This window comes from Ictalurus punctatus, chromosome 19 (assembly GCF_001660625.3).
Source record: "Ictalurus punctatus breed USDA103 chromosome 19, Coco_2.0, whole genome shotgun sequence".
Classification (NCBI taxonomy): Eukaryota; Metazoa; Chordata; class Actinopteri; order Siluriformes; family Ictaluridae; genus Ictalurus; species Ictalurus punctatus.
Genome location: NC_030434.2, coordinates 12,027,783 through 12,050,380, shown reverse-complemented (window position 1 = coordinate 12,050,380; position 22,598 = coordinate 12,027,783). Strand labels below are relative to the sequence as shown.

The window sequence follows — 22,598 nt, the reverse complement described above, 5'->3', positions numbered from 1 at the left end:
CGATTTCCTGGTTAACAGACATTTTCAGTGCAAAACTTAGTTTTCATTGCTTAAAAAGAACGTATACTTCTCATGACTAGTCTTCACGCCTCATAAACAATAAACAACATGGTCCTAATAAAACAAAATATATTTCTTTAATGGACATAAAATCAATTCATTTACAAGGTACGGTAAGTAATTTTAAGTACATTTTAACCCATAACACCGTGTCACATTCAGCAAATGAGCACACTGTAAGAAAAAAGAAAATACTGATGTATGTATATATATATATATATATATATATATATATATATATATATATATCCCCCATTTTAGCTAGTACATTTGAAAACTTTACAAACAAAATTCCCTGACTTTCCATGACTGGTATAGACTTATTAAATTTCCATGACATTCCAGAAATTCCATGACCCGTGGGAACCCTGCTTCCAACAGCCATGGTTTTTCTGTACTTCACGAGTTTTGACCGAATCTACAGTAGTTGAGGCAACAGACACCAAAAAGTACTTTTAAGGATTTTAGACTACATTTCAGTTTATAATGGAATTAACACTGATAAACTGCTTCGGCTCGGTTAAAGATTAGGATGAGATGTGCTAATGTTTAATGGGAAGTTCATGGAACCACAAAATATCGCCCCCAGACAGATTTACAACATGCTCTAAGACTAATGAGAACGAAATGAGAAAAGCCAGCCGTCACTCAAAAGGCATGGCCTAAACGCAGCAGGAACAACAGTTACAGTGAAAACAAACACTGAAAGGCACCACAATCATCATTACTACACTCCACTCAAAACGATGCACATCTAAAAGCGTTTACAAATCACCACAATTCTGGAATAATATGCTCTGGTGAGATTTTTCACGCAATAATTCAGCTCACGTTTGGTGAAAGAATGTCTGTGCTTATGATCCCAAGAGCTCCAAACCCACAGTGAAGTCTGGAGGTCTGAGTATCGGGATACAGGGCTAGCTTCTCTACAAACAGTACTGGGGCATTACAGGTCACGAAAGAAATCAGGAATAGAGTGATGTTCCGGGACGTATTATAAAAGAATTTAATCTCAACGGCTAAGAAAACAAATCTGGAGAGAAGATGGGGGAAAGACAACAAGCTCAAACATGGAGACAAAAAAAAAAGGACTCAAGAAGACCTTGCATGGATTAGCCATTCTCCTGACTTGAATCCCTTTGAAAATGTATAGAGGATTTTAAAATTCTGAGCCAGTCCAACAGAAGGAGCTCAGAAACGTTGGGAAATAATGAAATTTAACCAAAAGGAAACTGAATCACGGTGCTGCAAAAAAAAGCTAACTGCTCCTTCAACCAGACGTCTCGAAAATGTAATTGCAAGCAACAGCTTTGCAACAAAGTCGCCTGACCCTCACACCCAAATGTGGTTCTTTCCCAAACTGTTGCCACAATGTTGGAACCACACAATTGTACAGAATGCCTTTTTATGCTATAGCATTACAATTGCTGGAACTAAGAAGCCCTAACCTGTTCCAGCATGACAATGCCCTTGAGCACAAAGCAAGCTCCATAAAGTGGTGGTTTGCCAAGGTTGATTTGGAAGAATTGATTTAAGTGTCCTGCACAGAGCCCTGACCTCAACCCCAGTGAACACCTTTGGGATGAACCAAAAACACTGACTGCACCCCAGACCTCCTCACCTAGCATCAGTACCTAACCTCAATAATGCTCTTCTGGCTGAAGAACACAAATCCTCAGAGCTGCACTACAAAAGCTAGTGGAAAGCCTTCCCCAGTGGCAGAGGCAGTTATAGCACGCTCTATAAATTTCTATGGTTATAAAACAAATGAACATACAAGTGTGATGATAAGGTGTTCACATACTTTTGCCATATAGTTTTCTTTGTTTATGGTTATAAATGCATTCTTTTTTTTGTTCATATTTATAAGCACAAAGTTAGAAGAGTATAAATCTGAAGTACAGTGCTTTGAAAAAGATTTCTTCTGTTTTTGTGCATATAAATAACTAAATAGTTTTAGATCTTAAAACGAAATACAACATAAAACAAAGGCAACCTGAGCAAACACAAGATACAGCTTTTATTGAAGCAAAAACAAAGTTATCCATTACCTATCGCCAAAGTGAAAAACTAATTGCTCCCTTAAACTTAAAATCTTTAGCAGCAATGGTATTGTAGGTGTGATGATTTTTTGGGGGAATTCTGTGTTTGGTTTACACCAGATGTAACAGGACCCCTGTCTTCCAAACAGTTCCACTTTCAACTCATCAGTCCACAGAACATTCTCCCAAAAGATTTGAGGATCATCAAGGTGTGTTTTGGCAAAATTCAGATGAGTCTTAATGTTCTTCTGGGTTAGCAGTGGTTTTCACCTCGCCACTATTCCATGGAGGCCATTTTTGCCCAGTGTCTTTCTCATAGTGGAGTCATGAACAGTGACCTTTATTGATGCAAGAGAGGACTGTAGGTCCTTTGATGTTGTCCTTGCCTCTTTTGTGAATTCCTGGTTGAGTAGTTGCTGTGCTCTTGGAGGAATTTTGGAAGGTCTGCCACTTCTGGGAAGGTTCACTGCTGTGCCGAGTTTTTCCATTTGGAGATAATGACTCTGGAATTTTGTTTCTGGAATTTCTTTCAAGTTTGGCATAGTGTGTTACTGGATAAGACCTTGTAACCAACTTCATGCTGTTAAAAAAGTTCTATTTAAGTGTTGATTTGATTGAACAGGGTTTGCAGTAATCAGGTCTGGTTGTGTCTAGTCCAGCTGAACCCCATTATGAATACAGTTTCATAGGGTTTGGGGGATTAGTAACTAAAGGGGCAAATACAGTTTCACACAGGCCCAGTTGGTTTTGGATAACTTTATCACTTAAAAACTGTATTGTGTGTTTACTCACGTTGCCTTCATTTTATCTTAGATTCTGTTTTAATTTCTGAAATTTTCACAGCACTACATACATTTATGGAAATATTAGAGGAAAATACAATTACTATTTTTTGTAAGTAAACAACACAGCAATGTGTCACTCACATCAGAATAACAAGCTTTCTTCAGCATTCTTCTGCATTGATATGACTGACATTTCTCAATCTCAGCCTTTATGCAGCCCTTCAAACATTTACTGAACCACCAAATTCTCCAAATATTTTTTTTTTTTTTTTTTAAGCTAGGTACACACACATCTCCTACAAAGACTGCAATGTTTGTGGACATTTGAACCACCCAACCCCCGATTGTTCTCTCAGTATTCATTAAAGTGTGTACATTCATCCAAGCGATTTTTGACAGACACCTAAAACAGGATGAAAGAAATATCAAACAAAAATTCTAGCTGGTTTATTAATACAGGATCAGACTCATTAAGTCTTTCAATACAGCTAGAGAAACTGAATAGAGATGGAAAGATGGAATTCGGAGAAGTAGAGCCTTATTGAGAACTGAGCTCCTTTTGTTCGCGCTGCCACTTGGCCTTGAGAGCAGCCCAGATTGCACACACATTGTTCTAATGCATGCACACACAGAACAACACTGTCTGACATGGGTTAGCAAAAAAAAAAAGAAAGAAAGAAAAAAGCATACATCAAGCTCAGAGGGGAGTCAGACTGTAAGACATTCTCGAGCTATTTTAACCAACGCTTGTAGAACTTGACTACCTTCAAATTTGATCTTGAAATCAGACATATACAGAGCAATGACTGTCTTCACTTCTAATAAAAATGCACGCTAAAGACAAAGCTTGATGCATGCTAACATGGCTAACAATTAATAAAAGTCAACATAGCAATCTGCCTCGGTTTAACTGTTAGCTTCTTGATAACTGTTCACACACTACACAAGTGTCTGACAAACACACACAGAGCAATGTGCGCCTTCACTACCAATATCTCCAATACACATATACAACAAACCTGGGGGTAGGGATGGGGAGATCTGTTCTTAGGGAATACCGCTGCCATGAAGGGGTGTACTTGGTCTGCAGCAAAGTTTAGGTAGGTGGTATGTGTAAAAGTAACAACCACATGAATGCCAGGACCCAGGTTTTCCCAGCAGAACACTGCCAGAGAATCACACTTCCTCCGCCAGCTTGCAGTCTTCCCATAGTGCATCCTGGTGCCGTCTCTTCCCCAGGTAAGCGACACACACGCACTTGACCGTTCACAATATGTAAAAGAAAACATGATTCATCAGACCAGACCACCTTCTTCCATTGTTCCATGGTCCATATCTGATGTTCACCTGCCCAATGTAGACGCTTTCAGTGATAGACAGGGTTCAGCATGGGCGCTCTGACCGGTCGCAGCCCCATACGCAACAAGCCGTGATGCACTGTGTTCTGCCGAGCCTCGACCCATCCTTGTTTTTCAAGGACTAGGCCTTTTTGGAGGTTCCTTATATACTATGATTAGACGATTGCCTCACCTGTTTCACATCGCCTTCTCATTTCAACTTGTCACATCGCTATTAGTCCTAAATTGCCCCTGTCCCAACTTTTTTGGAACATGTTGCATGCATCAATTTCAAAATAAGCGTTTACCTTAAAAAAAAATAACTCTGCAGTTTATTAGGTAAAACATCAAGTACCTTGTCTTTATACATTTTTCTTTGTTTAAATACAAGTCACAGTTTTTTGCAAATCACCCCTGTTTGTTTTTATTAGCGTTTTCCATACTGTCCCAACTTTTTTGGAATTTGGGTTGTACTGTACATGGCAGGCAAAAACGACTCCCCGTTGAGAGTCAAAATTTGCCCACATGAATATTAGCACATTGTTCCTGAGCACATTTCCAGTTGTTTTTTTCCCCCCATGGTGGTGTGACAGAAACGGAATCAGACGTCTTTATTTCTGATCTAGGCGAAGACAGGAGGCTGATGAGAACATGTGAAAAACATTTCGGGTTGAGACACCGTTTGAGGTGTGAGGTTTAACCCAGGAGAAGAACTTGCGCGTTCACACAATCAAAGTGATGTGCGATGACACCCAGCTATCAGAACGTGGTCTCGTTGTCTCCTTTCTTTCACTTGTCAAATCCGCAGGCGCTCAATCATCCCCTTTCCCACACGCTTCCGTCCCTCCGCCCGCATTGTCTTCACTTCTATCTCCATCCATTCATCACACACACCCTCTCTCTCTCTCTCTCTCTCTCTCGCTGTCATCCGGCCTCCTTGGCAGACAGATTCATTTCTCGCCTCTCGTTTATCCGTTTCATATTTCTACTGTCATCATCTTTGTCTCAATCGTGGTCACCTTCATGCCCCTTCTGTCTCTGTCCCTCACCGCCTCCCTCTCTCCACATAATCCACCATCCCCGGCATGCAATCTTATGATTGGAGCCTCATTTATTTCCCTCCATTTGTTCTCTGCTCCCTCTTTCCTTACATCCATGACAGAGAGGCATGAAAGAAAAGAGGAGACCGAGGAGAGAAGGAGGATGAACTGCTGATTGGTTTCATCGTTTAGTCACAGAACATATAAAAAAAATTTTTTTTAAAACGCCAGCTATCTGCATGACACATACGTGTTACCATGACCTCGCATAATGGGTCATTAACCGGAATATTGTGTAGAATATCACAGTGTAATCGTTGACAAAATACCACCACTACCTGTGGACACATCTGGGATGCTGCTTAGCTAGTTAAGCCTCAGGACATTACTGCTGTCTAGTTACGCACGAACAAGTGAACACATGGGAAGAGTTTTTTTATTTAAATGGCATAATGCATGATGAAAGCTGAGGCGATAAGTGTGCACCAGTGTTCATAGCGTAGCGCTCTTTCAGTGTTCGTGGGTCGAGACCCCAAGAGATCTGAAATGATTCCATCCATTTTCCATACCACTTATCCTACACGCCTGGAGCCTGTTCCAGGGAACTCTGGGCACAACCCATCGCAGACGTACACACGCCCAGTTTGGAAATGTCAAATCAGCTTACAGTACATGTGTTTGGACTGGGGGAGGAACCCACCAAAGAACTGGGGAAGTACCCGGAGGAACCCACCAAAGAACTGGGAGAGTACCCAGAGGAAACCACCAAAGTACTGGCCGAGTACCTGGAGGAACCCACCAAAGCACTGGGGGAGTACCTGGAGGAACCCACCAAAGCACTGGGAAGGTACCCGGAGGAAACCACCAAAGCACTGGGAGGGTACCCGGAGGAAACCACCAAAGCACTGGCCGAGTACCCGGAGAAAACCACCAAAGCACTGGGGGAGTACCTAGAGGAACCCACCAAAGCACCGGGGGAGTACCCGGAGGAAACCACCAAAGCACTGGGGGAGTACCTAGAGGAACCCACCAAAGCACTGGGGGAGTACCCGGAGGAAACCACCAAAGCACTGGGGGAGTACCCGGAGGAAACCACCAAAGCACTGGGGGAGTACCTAGAGGAACCCACCAAAGCACTGGGGGAGTACCCGGAGGAAACCACCGAAGCACTGGGAGGCTACACTTTGAAGCGGGATTTGAACCCCCAACCCTGGTGCAAGGCAAACCACTAAGACACCCTGTCCCCTGCAGATATTCCTTTTTTTATTTTTTTAAACACCTTACAGTTTATTATTTATTATTATTTTTTAAAGTACAACATTTTAGATTTTTTTTTAAATTTATTTTCTATTCTCTCTCCTTTCTCTCTCTCCCTGTCCTCTCCCTCTCTCCTTTCTCTTTCTCCCTCTCCCTCTGTCCCCTCCTTCTCTCTGTCATCTCTCTATCTCTCTCTCAGTCTTCTCTCTATCCTCTCCCTCTCTGTCCCCTCTCTCTGTGTTCTCTCTCTCCCTCTTTGCCCCCCCCCCTCTGTCCTCTCTCCGTCCTCTCCCTCTTTTTGTCCTCTCTCTGTCATCTCCCTCTCTCTCTCTTTCTGTCCTCTCTCTCAGTCCTCTCTCTGTCATCTCCCTCTCTCTCTGCCTCTGTCCTCTCTCTCTCTTTGTCCTCTCTCTATTTCTTTTCTATTCATTTTTTTTGTATTTTTTTTTTACATTTTTGAAATTTTTTTTGCAAAGTCGTATTAAAAGAGCTTGATGGAAAACCCTATAAGTTCTATGGAGTCTTTTTAGCCATTTCTTTTAGTATTTCACTAAAATTGGCTAGCTGATTTTGATGAGCCTGTGTCCACTGTAGCTTCATTTCCTCGCTGAAAAGACTGGATCCCGTGTGCATCCTGAGATGCTTTTCTGCTCACCACGGTTGTCACGAGTGGTTGTTAAGTGACCATAGCCTTCCTGTCAGCTCGACCTTGTACAGAGCTTTCTCCTCTCACCTCTCTCATCAACAAGATGTGTTGTTTGAGGAAAAACTCAGGAGAGCAACAGCCCCCCCCCCCCCCCCTCCCCCGTCACATTATGTCCTACTGCTGATATTTTATGTGAACATTAAATGAAGCTCTTGACCTGCACCTACTTGATTTTATGCATTGTGCTGTAGCCACACGATTGCCTGATGGAAAAACTGCATGAATAAATGCATGAATTGTGTTTCTATGAAGATGCTTTGAGACAATGTCCATTGTTAAAAGCGCTATACAAATAAAACTGAACTGAAATTGAATTGAATAAAGTAGAAGTTCAGTGTATAATCATATTCACTGCATATTATATTTACTTTCACAAGTTTACTGATCATCCATCTTATGGTTTCTGTCAAACTCAGCACGCCTGATTATAGACTGAAACGTAAATGCCTCATCAATGTGATGTCACAAGACTGAGCTTTAAACCAGGTGTATGATGACATCATCTCTTACCTTGCTCCCATTCTTCTTGTATGTCCTCAGTAAAGCTCTGTCTTTCCATCTGTACGGGTCTGTCTCTCTCTCTCTCTCACACACACACACACTCACAGGAACCGACTTGTCTTACTATTTATACAGTCCATATCAATGTCATCTTTCCTCTTCTACAATAGTATGCTTTTCACCGAAAAGAGCCCCAATTTCCATCATTCCATAAAACAACAGAAAAGTCTAGAAGAAGCGAAAGAAGCTGGAGAAGACAGTGAGACAGCGTGAAGAAAAGAAGTCTAACAGCGAGACGCTCCAACAATGCGACTGTTTATTGACTTCAGACACACGTCAGTGTACAGACCCACACACTACATACCATCCAGTATCTCTCACACACACACACAAATACCAGCTTAATAGTGCACAAATACAAACAAACTGCATACCAACTTCTACAATAAACAACTGCTGCCATCACACACCTAATTCTGACAGCGCGCACACACACACACACACACACACCTGCAGCCCACTCAGACAGCCTCTGAGTGATTAATTTGGCATAAACATATCTAAATATGTTTTTTTGTTGTTTGTTTTTTTAAGTTTCTCAGACAGTGCTTTTCCAGCATAACCCTGTTTCCCTTCCAGACATAACTTCAGATTCAACTAGAAACTAAAAGTATGTGATTTGACAACAGGCTTCACAGATGGTAATGCTAACACGAGTCTTCTGCTATTCTACAGTCATAGTGAGTTGAGCATAAATCAAGAACAAATCATAACTGGGTATACTGGAACGGATACACACTAAAGACACATGGGTTTCGGGTCTAAAGATGAATATGACACGACAGATCAGAATTTCAGCTTACGTTTCCTCATATTTACATCTAGATGTGTTCAGTGAATTAGAACGGGTCACCTTTAGTTTGCACTCACCCATGTTTTCAAGTGATCAGAAATACTGGGACATGTGACTGACAGGTGTTTCTTGTTCCCCAGGTGTGTCCTGTTACACTGACTAAACAATAAACAGCTCTGAACGTCTACTCTTGGTTTAAGCCTTCGGTTTCTCCTGTGAAGATTGCTTTTGTTGTTCAAAAAAGGATCAACCAACATGAAGAGTAGAAAGCTGTCTATGGGAGAAAAGTAAGCCATTTTGAAGCTGAGAGAGGGGGGAGAGAGAGGAGAGAGAGAGGGGAGAGAGAGGGGAGAGAGAGGGGAGAGAGGGGAGAGAGAGGGGAGAGAGAGAGAGTGGTGAGGGAATGAATGTTTATTCAATTCAATTCAATCACAGCTTGTTACACAGCAGTTTATCACAGCTATATCGCAGGTGAGAACAGAGAACTGAGAACTGGATAACTACCTTTCTGTAGCTCAGTAATACGAGACAGTTTGTTGCTGCTGGTGGTTATAATGTCTGCCTTTTTTTGCTAGTTTGAATAGCAAACCATGTCACAGCAGTGCGTTCTGGGTAAGTTCTACACTTGCTGATGAGATCCCTCAGGCCTCCAAACTTCCCTGAGCAGGTCATGTGCTAGAGCAGCTGTTACGATGGCAAAGGGAATTCCCCCAATGACTAATAGTGAGGGGAACATGACTAGGGCACTTCATACACAGTATTGGAACAAAGCCCAAAACTCCCTCAGACTGGTGAGACGTGCTGAATGAGAGAGGACGAGATAGCTGATGACTGATTTAGTCTCAAATATGCTCACATTACCTCCACAAACCATTGGTCTTTCTTTCTCTCCAATCATACATTCTTTCTTTCTTTTAATATCTTTCTTTCTATCTTTGAATCTTTTTCCTCCTTCCATTTTCCATAACATTCTCTCTCTTCAATCTTTCTTTCTTTATTTCCTTCTCTGTAGCTTTCTACCTTTCCATTTTTCTTTCCGACCTTCATTCTATCTTTTATTCCTTCCTTCCATCTTTCTTTCTACCTTCCCACCCTCCCTCCAGGTGCAGTGACATGTTGATCTCTGTACTCTTTACAGTGGTGTGTGTGTGCGTGTGTGGACACACACAGTGGTTGCTCCATGCCGCTGTCACACACAATGTTTTATGACAGCATCTGTAGAATTTTGTTGCGCATTTCCCTGACCAGAGGCCTACATGTGTAACAGAGTGCTGTAGGTCTCCAACTTAGCCAAACTTCACAGCTGAAATAAAAATACATAAAAGACTGACATGGGGAGAGAGAGAGGGAGTAAGAGAGAGAGTGAGAGAGAGACAGAGTGAGTGAGAGTGCGAGAGACAGAGTGAGAATGAGAGAGTGAGTGAGAATGAGAGTGAGTGAGAGAGTGAGAATGAGAGAGTGAGTGAGAATGAGAGTGAGTGAGAGAGTGAGAATGAGAGAGTGAGTGAGAATGAGAGTGAGTGAGAGAGAATGAGAGTGAGAATGAGAGTGAGAGAGAGTGAGAATGAGAGAATGAAAGAGTGCGAGTGAGAATGAGAGTAAGAGAGAGAGTGAGAGAGAGAGTGAGAGAGAGTGGAGGACAGATAGTAAGACAGATAGGTGAAATGGTTTACTAAAGCAACATCACTTCATCTCAAACCAGCAAAATGTCACAGGATCTCACAAAGAAAGCCCTGTACCCAACCACTTAAGCTTGCTCTGTGTGTATGTGTGTGTGTGTGTGTGTGTGTGTGTGTGTGTGTGTGTGTGTGTGTTTCAGACTGTATTGATGTAGAACTGCAGGAGGTTTTTCATGGAGCAGAACTAACAGCACAGACCTATCGATAGAGATTAACCAAATAATTGCTCTGAAACAAGCGTTTATGTTTGTGTAATGAAAGAAGTGGTGAATATCATCGAATGGATCAATCATAAACGAACAGTCCTTCAGCAGTGTAAAGATACACATCAAGTGTTCAAATCTGTTTGACTGTTTGTTTGGTTTTTTAATACGCAATCCTCTAACATTTTTGGTTAAATGTTCGTTTCCGTGGTAATGAGACGTTTCTGTGTAAAAATATGGACAATAATTCGATTCGATTTCGCTTGCGTAGCACTTTTAACAACACGTAGACGCCGTGTTTCCATCCAAGCTGCAACTTCAACTTACAAACAAACATCGCACCGTTCCCATCCACGTGTTCAACAGAACAAAACGGTCAGTTCCGGGGAAACCGGTGCGTCTCGCTCTCCGCCATTTTGACGTTTATGAGCCACTTATCCAGTCACGTGATTTGTTGAGGAAACGTCACATGACTTTTTTTTTTTTTTTTTTTTTTTTTGGATGCGCATCGAGGAATTTATTCGGTAAATATTATTCCATCCTAGTTTATGCGCATGTCTTCTTATTAAATTTTAAAAATAAATCAGCTTCAACTGAGCACATAAGTCATTTATGTACATTTTAGAGATTTTATTCACAGCCGATGTTTCCATCCAGCATTGTTTAAATATTTATGCGATATCCCAAAATTCGTATAACAATGCAACACAGCTATCGGCACAAATCAATTTACACAGAACACATCACTTCCGAGTATACGTTTTTACATTCGTGAATTTATCCCTTACGATCCTAAACTTATGGAAATAAATCTCTATTACACAAGTCATGAGAATTTCAGGCCTACCTGTCCAAATAAACGAAAACAAATTCTGATCTGAGCTGTATGAAATATATCGTTACAATTACCTTAGGGCTGCACGATTATGGCCAAAACTGATAATCATGATCAATATTGAGATCACGATTATTTATCACGATTATTCATTGATTTTAAGGACAACATATTTTTACTGCACTTTCACATTTAAATAAACAGACCGCTGCTTTCACCTCCATGTCGTGCTACATTCCTGCTAATGTACAAATCCTTGCATCAAATTAGACTGGTCCTTAAAATGAATCATCTCATACATGCAAAATATAAATAAAATTGTACCCAAAATACAGGATAAGTAAAAATAAAAACGCCATCAACCAAATGAAAACAATTCAGGCGTATGCAGAAAAGGCAATAACAGAGTTTACAGGAGGAGAGACGCAGACGAAACACTCAATAGGGTGGTGCAGGGGTGACGTCATTTTGTACCGGAACCCGGAAGTTTCCCTCGACAAAAACCCAATAGGATTCTCACATAGTCTTTTGGGTTATTGCAAAAAGTAAACTTTGTGATCAACAAAAGTTTACAATACTAACACGTTTTGTGCATCAAGATCATTTTCACAAATGAACACAACTTTTATGAAGCGTGAAGCCTAAGTACAATCGGCAGAAATAAACAGCTAACCGTACGCTATAAACGAACTACACCACTCGACTTCAACATCACCGTCACCGAGCTTCCCACAACTTTCCCAAACTTGACTTAAAACATTTTCCATAATACGGATTTACTCTGTGGATGAATATTCATCCACGTTTTTCTTTTGGGAATTGTGCACAGCAAACCTGAACCAGTTTATCTGCAAAGACTTTTCCTGTTCGGTGTGATGACGTTTAATGTCCCCGACACCCTCTGTAGTCCCGTTTAGCAACACGTTAGTGTCATGATTTCCCCTCGCGCAAAGCGCTGGAGCTCGAGGCGAAGCTGGCAGCGTGAGCGCTACAATGCTAACTGAAGGGCATTTTTTCTGCTTTTCGGGGTTAATTATTTTTGTAATAATTAACCCTCTCTCTCTCATTCCCACGCTCTCCCTCGCTCATTCTCTCCCTCATTTCCTCTCCCTCTCTCTCTCTCCCACTCTCTCACTCTCTCTCATACCCAGTCTCTCACTCTCATTCCCTTTCCATCTCTCTCATTCCCTCTCTCTCATTCCCTCTCTTTCTCTCGCTCACTCTCATTCTCTCTCACTCTCATTCCCTCTCTCTCTCTCCCCCCCTCCCTCTCTCTCTCTCCGAGTCCCACATGGTGGTATGAAGTCTGAAGTGTTGACAGCTTTTATGTGTTAACACGTGTGAAACAACTTCGCAGCTTGTCAAAAGTCAGTAACAAATGAAGTGTCTTTCAAGGGAAAACACCAGTGTCGGGCTCTCTCTCACTCTCTCTCTCTTTCACACACACTCACACACACACACAGGTGTTCTTACATACAAGGGGTGTTTTACACACGCAAAAACACGCACCTGCGAACCTGGAGCCGGCACGGCGTCGAGACGGAGACACCAGCTCTTTGACAATCTGAATGACCTGCATGGTCAACTGAAGGCAGAGTCAAGGGCTGAATATGTGGCGGAGTTAGCAGCAGAGGCAGGAAACATTGGGATGGGCAGAAGAAAAGTCGTACATAGATCTCCGAGAGCCTCATTGCTATCATACAAAGACCAAGACATCTCACACACACACACACACACACACACACACCCACACCACACACGTCTGTACAGTCCAAGCCTTAGCGTCTGTAGTTTATCTACATATTTTCTTCATCCAATATTAAATCCTTGTGGAGAGAAATTCAGCTCTTCAGTAAGTTCACGCCCACCTGAATTCTGTCACACTTAAATATCCAATCAGAAAGAAAGAATGCCTCCGGGTCACGCTCGAGTCCTGCAGCCTGGTGAGCGATCGGTAATTAGTGGCAATTAGCAGCAGTTAATCTGTGCAGCTCTAATGATGCAACAAGTCGAGGCTTGATGAAAAGCTCCTGCGTACTGAGCGCGTACTGCAGCCTCGTACCCCATTAACGCTCTCTCATTCTTCTATCCCTCCGTTCTCTCCATCTTTTCATCCTTACACCGCTCCGTCCTCCGCACTCTGATGTCTCCCGACACACTGCTGCTCCGAGCCAGAGACCAGCTCCTTTTCTTTCTCTCTCTCCCTCACTCACTCTCTCATCTCACTCACATACACTCACACCATCTCTTCTCCTCATCGTGCTCTCTCTCTCTCTCTCTCTCTCTCTCTCTCTCTCTCTCTCTCATCTCATTCACACGTTTTCTCTCTCCACATCTGTCTTTTTCCTCTCCTCATACCTCTCTATCAGATCTCAAACAATTGCTGTCTCCTCCTCTCTCCTTCATTCAGAATTGAGCAAAGCTTCAAGTTTCCCTCTGCTCTCTTTTCTTTCCCTCTCCTCTCTTTTCCCATCCTCTGTGTATCCCTCCCTTTCTCTCACTCGTTTACCATGCCATTTGCCTTTAAAGGAAGAAAGACAGGGATGAGGAAAGAGAGAAAGCGAAAAGGATAAGAAGGCAGAGAGAGAGAGAAAGGCATGAGGAGAAAGAGAGAAGGATGTGATGAGGGGAGAGCAGAAGGGATGAGGACAGAGAGAGAGCGAGAGAGAGAATATTGTCATGCCAATAAAGCGCACGTTGAATTGAACTGAGAGGGGAGGAGATAGAGAGAGAGATGAAAGGGATGATAGACAGAGGGATGATGGAAGAGAGAAAGCAAAGTGACCCACAGAGATTCTTATTCCTCTCTAGCTCTCTTCTCATCCTTCTCTTCTCAGCCCCTCTTTCTTTTTCTCCCTTCTTCATCCCGCTTTCTCTCTGATCATCCCTCTCTACAGCTCCTCGCCACTCTCTCACTCCTCACCCGCCCTCTCTCTCTCTTAACCTCTCTTCATCCCTTCTTCTCTTGTCATTCTTTTGCTTCTCCATTTATGTTTTTCTGTCTGTCTGTCTGTCTCTCTCTCTCTCTCACTCTCTCTCTCTGCCCTGCCTTCTTACCCTTTTCACTTTCTCTCTTTCCTCGTCCATGTCTTTCTTTCTTAATGTAAAGGCAAGTGGCATGGTGAAGTGAGTGAATGAGTGAGATAGAAAAACAGAGAGAAAGATTCATCCCTCTCTCTCTCTCCTTATCCCTCTCTCTTTCTCACCTCTGTCAAAAATGAGTATTAGAGATAGAAATTCATGATTAGTTTGATGGCAATCAGACCTACTTCGGCATCTCTCTCTCTCTCTCTCACACACACACACACACACACATACATACACACACCTTCCACCTCTCTAACTTTCAGTCTCACCAATTATCTTCAAGGACAGTGTGTTCACGTCTGTGTGTGTGTGTGTGTGTAGGAGACACATGACTCCATATGCTATAATCAATCTCATTCTAATGGCCTTCATTCTCATCCTTTCACAGTGACTCAGTAGAAAACAACATCCCGCACCACTGCAGTGAAAACACTAAACCTGCATTATTACACAGCTGCTTTCGTCACTAAGCCTCTTTACTACACACACATCACCTCTACACACTGGATTAATAAAAACACACTGCCACGGCCGCACTGGACTTCTCCTCGCTCGCAATAACTGCAACACCAGTGCAGAGAAACCACGAACTAAACCCCGGGGAGCTGCGCGAGTCTCCAACCACTGCTTATGTTATTGATTTCATTTGTGGGGTTTTATCCCCTATAGAAATCATAACTACTGATCATCTACTGATCGCAATATCTGCCTAACCTTCTATCGTAGTTTACAATTCACCACACTCCTTCATCTTTCAGGATCGCCTACATGTACTGTGGTTTGCATAAGTATTCACCCCCTTGAACATTTTTCCATATTGTAGTGTTGGAACTAAAACGGACTTAACTCCCTTTGCTGTAAAACCTCTAAATTAGTCTTGATGCAATCAAGAGAGATCATGTGCTGCGTCCCGATTCGCTTACTATCCGTCCTAAATAGTATCCGAGATGAGAATTAGTGTGTCCCAATTGGTAGTATGGTAGTGTGTAAATGAGTATCCCAAAGGCACCCGGATAGTCAGATCTCTATGGTCTACTATTTCCAGTGGATTTTCAGTGGACCTTTCCAGCTAACATTGCCCACAACTCCTTGCGTGACATGACGGAGGTGACTGTTTGCAGGTTGAATTCGGCGAATTAACGTTGTGGGCAACGTTGGCTGAAAAAGTCCACTGAAAATCCACTGGAAATAGTAGACCATCCTGGCGCCTTTGAGATACTCATTTACATACTACCACACTGGTAGTATGGTATGGCATACAGGGCGGACCAGCAGACCGTCAGTGATGCGTCTTCAGTATTTAAATGTAAGAACTTAAATGTTAAGCACTAACCAAGGTTTCCATGGAAATGTGGGAAAATACCTCAAGGGTATATTATATAGTATAAATTATACAAGAAATAATTCATGAAGAAATGCTGAAAAGCAATGAGGTTTGTTTACGGTGCCGGTGTGCGTAACTAGGCAACAACGTTCTCTGCCGTTGCATAATGTGTTAGCATGTCCCAAAACTTGCATACTCTTTTGCTACAAACTCAAAAGCATGAACTTTTTCCTTCGCGAAAAGAGCGAATAAATAATACATGTAAGCGAATTGGGACGCAGCAATGGAATTAGTCGAATAGGAAACATCTGTGTGTAATGAAAGTGTCACATGATCTCAATAAAATACACCTGTTCCTGAAGCGTCACGAAGACCAACGAGTTAACCGAACAAGTTCATGAAGCAGCAGTCAGGGTTTAGTTATAAAAATATCCCAAACTTTGAACATGTTTTGTGGCTCTGTTAAACCCGTTATTAAAAAGTAAAAGGAATACAGAACAACTGCAGCGCTGCAGGAGAACATTAGTCAGAGAAGCAACTAAGAGGCTTATATTGATTTTCCTGCACTTCGATATTATGGGCTATTTTGTGTAAAAAGCCAGTGAATCTGAATCCCACTGCAGGTTTAACACTGTAAAAATGTGGAAAAGTTTAAGGGGAGTGAATACTTATGCAAGCCACTGTATCTACTAGCAACACACATCAGACTCCTGTAAATTTGTCTAAATTAATTAAGAAACAAAACACTTTGGGGGCTGTTATAGGAAAAAGGCTGTGATGTGACACAATGTTAATCGATTCCATATAACAGTGTTTTATTCTAGCACTACCATGTATATGTGCGTGTGAAAATAAGTACACCCTTACTTTGATCACACCTTCAAATCCATCAAATTATTTAATGCCCATGAATCTGGCAAGAGATTTAAAAAGATCTCCAAATTATTTGAAATACATCGTTCCACTGTAAGGAAAATCATCTACAAATGGCGCAGATTTCAAACAACTTCCAATTTGTCCAGAACTGGCCATCCCAGCAAATTCAGCTCAAGAGCAGAACATCTGATGCAAAGAGAAGTCTCCAAGAACCACAAAATTTCTTCACAGGATCCGCTAGTAATTCTTGTAACTGTTGGTATCAAAGTGCATGGTTTTATAATGATTATAATTATTATAATGATTGCACAAATTTGACCTGCATGGGAGGCATGCCAGGAAAAAGCCTTTGCTGTCTAAAAAGAACATTGGAGCAAGACTACAGTTTGCCATTGAACATATAGGCAAAGTCCAGGCCTTTTGGAATAATGTGTTCTGGACAGATGAATCAAAGATAGAGTTGTTTGGCCACATATTGGCACTTACCAAAGACAGCTTGAACTGTGATGCACGGTGGTGGAAATGTTATGGTTTGGGGTTGCTTCACTGCCTCAGGGAATGGACAGCTTGCATTCACTGACTCAAGTTTGAAATCTGCATCATATCAAAGAGTGCTTGAAGATAGCGTGAGGCCATCTGTCTGAAAGTTGAAGGTGAAATGAAAGTGGACCTTTCAACGGGATAATGCACTGTAAATAACGCACCGTTTCAAAGATCTCGGCATCAATATGTCCTAAAATATCAACAGATTTTCACACAAGCCCTAAAAGTAGACAAAGAGTACCCAATTAAACAAATGAGACAAAATATTATACTTGGTCATTTATTTATTAAGGAAAATGATCCAATATTACATATCTGTGAGTAGCAAAAGTATGTGAACCTCTAGTATTAACAGTTATTTTGAAGGTGAAATTATAGTCAGGTGTTTTCAATCAATGGGATGACAAATCAGGTGTGAGTGAGCGCCCTGTTTTATTTAAAGAACACGGATCTATCAAAGTCTGATCATCACAACAAGTGTAAAAATGCAAAATAGACATCTCACAGAAAACATCACCATATCAACAGTTATATACACTTCTAATTGGTTCATGTGGATTATCCACCAAGCACCAGTGTATTTACTATAGAAATGATAATGCTTTAGTTCTAGCACACACTCCAACATATATACATACATACATACACACACACTAATATATATATATATATATATATATATATATATATATATATATATATATATATATATATATATATATATGAACAATCAGACTTGAGAATTCAACAGTGCTGTGGTATAAGGAACCTTAATAAAAAGACAGAAAGGAGAAGAAAAAAAAAAAACAGTAGGTAGGGGCAATATAACAATGACCATAATAGCAATATAAACTTAAAAGATATTAATCCATTAAATCATTTAGTTTGTTATTTAAATCATTCTATCAGCATTCATTAGTAAGCTATGGGTCATATAGTAAAAACAACACTTTATCTGTGGAGTAAATCTTACACACCAAAGCATGGCTCCGAGACAGGCATTTGAAAACCATGCAAACACTATGCACTGCTTTGAACCAGAGTACAACAGATAAGAGCAAATAATTGGGAGATTTTCCACTCACTACTTTCTGGTTCTCGCATTAAGCTAATCCTTTACCTTACCTGCCACTAAACCCAAAGTCAGCTTATTAAACATTTATTTAGTGTTGAAGTAAAGAAAGTGACAACTAGAGTGGAAGAAAATGAAGATGAAGTTGAAGATAAAGATGAAGATGAAGATTACTGGCTCATCTTAACAAGTGCACAAATCAACAGGTTAAATTCTTGGTGTTGACACAGGACAAACACACAAAGGACAAGATCAATGTGTCTGTCTCATGAGACATGCGACACTGATGACCAAGTGTTCCTCTTCCCTACCTCTTTTTTACAGCTACCAGATTTGCTTCAATAGAATATTTCCTCCCAGTATCTTAGGTAGGGATGAGCTCCAGAAGTGCTTTAATCTTCTCAAAACACAGCAATATCACAACGCTAACAATTTTTGCATATATTTATTAAGGAATGACAGCATGTACTTTAAAAAAAAAACAAAAAAAAAATTAAATAAAAAAAAAAGTTATAGCTATCTTTAATGCTGTGGAACATCCACAAAGTTCATCCTGTTATCACCTGTTAACACATCGCAACAGCTATAAACAGTCACTCATTTTTCTAAAAGTAAATAAGACAAATATTACAGCTTGCCATTTTACCAAGAAACATAGGCCATAGGTAAACACCCACGGTCTAGCCTTGCCACCCTATTCGTTAATTTAATCCGTTGAGTATGTTGAGAGTAATCAGTGCCTTTCTTATTAGTTAGTTTACCTTGCTTGACAAATTTGGTGTTTAGAATGTGTGCTCTGATTCTCTTCTTTAAAAAAAAAAAAACAACAACAGCGGCAACAATAAAATATATACTTGACACAATATACCACTTAATACCATACTTATCAGAAGGGAAAAAAAAAGTGTACACAGATTCGGATTACTTTCTCTATTTTGGTACACACTGAATAATCTGTTCACTGCGCAGAGGAGAAATCAGACATTAGATCAGGCAGATTCAGACCTATCTGACCTTCTACTGCATGAATTACATCTACATCAAAAATGTTTGGGTTTTTTTTATTTATTATGATTTTGCATTGGATTAATTAGTTCAAGTAATAAAAAAAATATGTTTAAAAATGTGAAGAAAACATTTGCGGTTTGGGGGCGGGGTTAGTTGGTAAACTGTTGCCATAAGGCAATAATGTGCAATGGTGGAAAGACACAGAGATGTGGGATGAAAACCTGCAGCCACACAGCACCTTAACTCTGCAGTGAGAGCTGTTAATAAAGTGAGGCTGATCACTCGTCTTTAATAATGCATGATGGAGTGGGCCTCAGAGTTATGAGCTCGAGTGAGTGAGTGTGTGTGAGAGAGAGAGAGAGAGAGAGAGAGAGAGAGAGAGAGAGAGAGAGAGAGAGAGAGAGAGAGAAGGGGGGGGTTGGAGTCTGAAATTACTACTGAATTAGAATTGACATTTGAGAAGCACATAATGAATTCTTGTTCTTTGCTGTTAATCAAAGAGGGGAGGAAGAGAGAGAAAGATAAAAACAAATACAGTAGTTAGACAAACAGATAGATGGATAGATAGAGAAGAATTCAAGAGTAGAAGAAAGATTTAAATTGAAATTGCAGCTAGAGGACTGTACAGTAGTATCTTAACACTACAGTCCATATTTCAAGGTAAATGTTTACCCTTACAATGTAAACATGTACAACTTGTACAAACAGTCTGATACCTTTCATAGATAAATGGCCAAGAGCCATTTACTTCAACTAAGACCTCACATCTTTAATAATCTTTTAAAGATGGAATGCCAGAAACTTTTTTTTTCAATCCAGTGGTTATGTCTTGCTCAGAAACGCTCATGTTATGGTGTCCAAATGCTTGTTTCCTTGCAGAAGCTGGTGTATGCATACAGTGAGGGGAAAAAAGTACTTGATCCCCTGCTGATTTTGTACGTTTGCCCACTGACAAAGAAATGATCAGTCTATAATTTTAATGGTAGATTTCTTTGAACAGTGAGAGACAGAATAACAACAAAAAAAAAAATCCAGAAAAACGCACGTCAAAAATGTTATAAATTGATTTGCATTTTAATGAGGGAAATAAGTATTTGACCCCTCTGCAAAACATGACTTAGTACTTGGTGGCAAAACCCTTGTTGGCAATCACAGAGGTCAGACGTTTCTTGTAGTTGGCCAGCAGGTTTGCACACATCTCAGGAGGGATTTTGTCCCACTCCTCTTTGCAGATCTTCTCCAAGTCATTAAGGTTTCAAGGCTGACGTTTGGCAACTCGAACCTTCAGCTCCCTCCACAGATTTTCTATGGGATTAAGGTCTGGAGACTGGCTAGGCCACTCCAGGACCTTAATGTGCTTCTTCTTGAGCCACTCCTTTGTTGCCTTGGCCGTGTGTTTTGGGTCATTGTCATGCTGGAATACCCATCCACGACCCATTTTCAATGCCCTGGTTGAGGGAAGGAGGTTCTCACCCAAGATTTGACGGTACATGGTCCCGTCCATCGTCCCTTTGATGCGGTGAAGTTGTCCTGACCCCTTAGCAGAAAAACACCCCCAAAGCATAATGTTTCCACCTCCATGTTTGACGGTGGGGATGGTGTTCTTGGGGTCATAGGCAGCATTCCTCCTCCTCCAAACACGGCGAGTTGGGAGTTGATGCCAAAGAGCTCCATTTTGGTCTCATCTGACCACAACACTTTCACACAGTTGTCCTCTGAATCATTCAGATGTTCATTGGCAAACTTCAGACGGGCATGTATATGTGCTTTCTTGAGCAGGGGGACCTTGCGGGCACTGCAGGATTTCTGTCCTTCACGGCGTAGTGTGTTACCAATTGTTTTCTTGGTGACTATGGTCCCAGCTGTCTTGAGGTCATTGACAAGATCCTCCCGTGTGGTTCTGGGCTGATTCCTCACTGTTCTCATGATCATTGCAACTCCACGAGGTGAGATCTTGCATGGAGCCCCAGGCCGAGGGAGATTGACAGTTCTTTTGTGTTTCTTCCATTTGCGAATAATCGCACCAACTGTTGTCATCTTCTCACCAAGCTGCTTGGCAATGGTCTTGTAGCCCATTCCAGACTTGTGTAGGTCTACAATCTTGTCCTGACATTTATGGAGAGCTCTTTGGTCTTGGCCATGGTGAAGAGTTTGGAATCTGATTGATTGATTGCTTCTGTGGACAGGTGTCTTTTATACAGGTAACAAGCTGAGATTAGGAGCACTCCCTTTAAGAGTGTGCTCCTAATCTCAGCTCATTACCTGTATAAAATAGACACCTGGGAGCCAGAAATCTTTCTGATCGAGAGGGGGTCAAATACTTATTTCCCTCATTAAAATGCAAATCAATTTATAACATTTTTGACGTGTTTTTCTGATTTTTTTTGTTGTTATTCTGTCTCTCACTGTTCAAAGAAATCTACCATTAAAATTATAGACTGATCATTTCTTTGTCAGTGGGCAAACGTACAAAATCAGCAGGGGATCAAATACTTTTTTCCCCTCACTGTATGTGCATACATAGTGAGAGCAGACAGCCAATCAGATCGCAGCCTTTAAGATTCTGAAGCTTGTTTGCAGAAAAGTGTCTGAGATGGAGCAGCTGAGGCAGAGACTACAGATAATCTACGCCATACCTTGTCAAATGGTGAAGCTTGCCGGGTAATGAAAAGTCCATGATGTGTGACTGTCAGCTGTCAGTGCATACCTGTCAAACATCTTATGTTGAAAGGATGTTTCTCGCTGCTGGGTGGGGCTAAATCCGTACACCCGCCAGCCAGTAGAGGGATGTCGGATACATTTTATCTTGACTTTTCATTGCCATTTCGTGGTCCGTCATATGCACTGCAGCAGACAGTGAACTAGAAATCCTGCCTTAATTCCTGCCTGCTCTGCTCTTTCCTCTCTAAACAGTCGTGCCAATCTTAATTGCTCCTGCTACTTTCCCTCCAAACGTCCCTGAAACCCAGTCTCAATGTCTCTGTTCTTTCTTTTCTATCCATTTTATTTTTCGATTCAGAAACGAAGAGGGTGACCATTATTGTAGTAATTAGCTCCCGGCATGTGTGAGGAGGCAGACCTGCATCACCCAGGCAACACTCGGCACACACTGCTCAAAAGGGACGGCTGTGAGGAGGTTTGGAATCGCAGTTTATTCTGACCAATAAGTCGCCTCGGCCGCAGTGAAGTCATTCCTCGTCTGGACGGCTATAAAACGCATCGCGTTCCTCAACGACCCGGAGGACATTTACAGTCTAGGGGCATGCTGTAATTTACGAAGGCACTTGCATTACTGTCCTGGGGATACAACGCAAAAATGTGAGTGTGTGTGTGTGTGTGGAGTAGGGTCTCTATAGGGACTAAATGTTCCCACGGTGATAGCAAAGTAAT

General features: G+C 41.4%; 1 protein-coding gene across 6 annotated transcripts in view; it reads right to left on the bottom strand.

Moving 5' to 3' along the window:
* The window catches only part of usp6nl (USP6 N-terminal like), an 88,835-nt gene that overhangs the window by 44,178 nt on the left and 22,059 nt on the right, over window positions 1-22,598 (bottom strand). The window contains exon 1 of one of the 6 annotated variants that reach the window (XM_017494067.3): window positions 12,808-15,087. The exons of 2 other annotated variants lie outside the window; for them this stretch is intronic. In XM_017494067.3, coding sequence (XP_017349556.1) covers window positions 12,808-12,877 — 70 coding nt within the window. In that variant the 5' untranslated portion in view covers window positions 12,878-15,087. 3 more of the 6 variants (XM_017494066.3, XM_017494068.3, XM_047162395.2) reach the window with 3 other exon arrangements.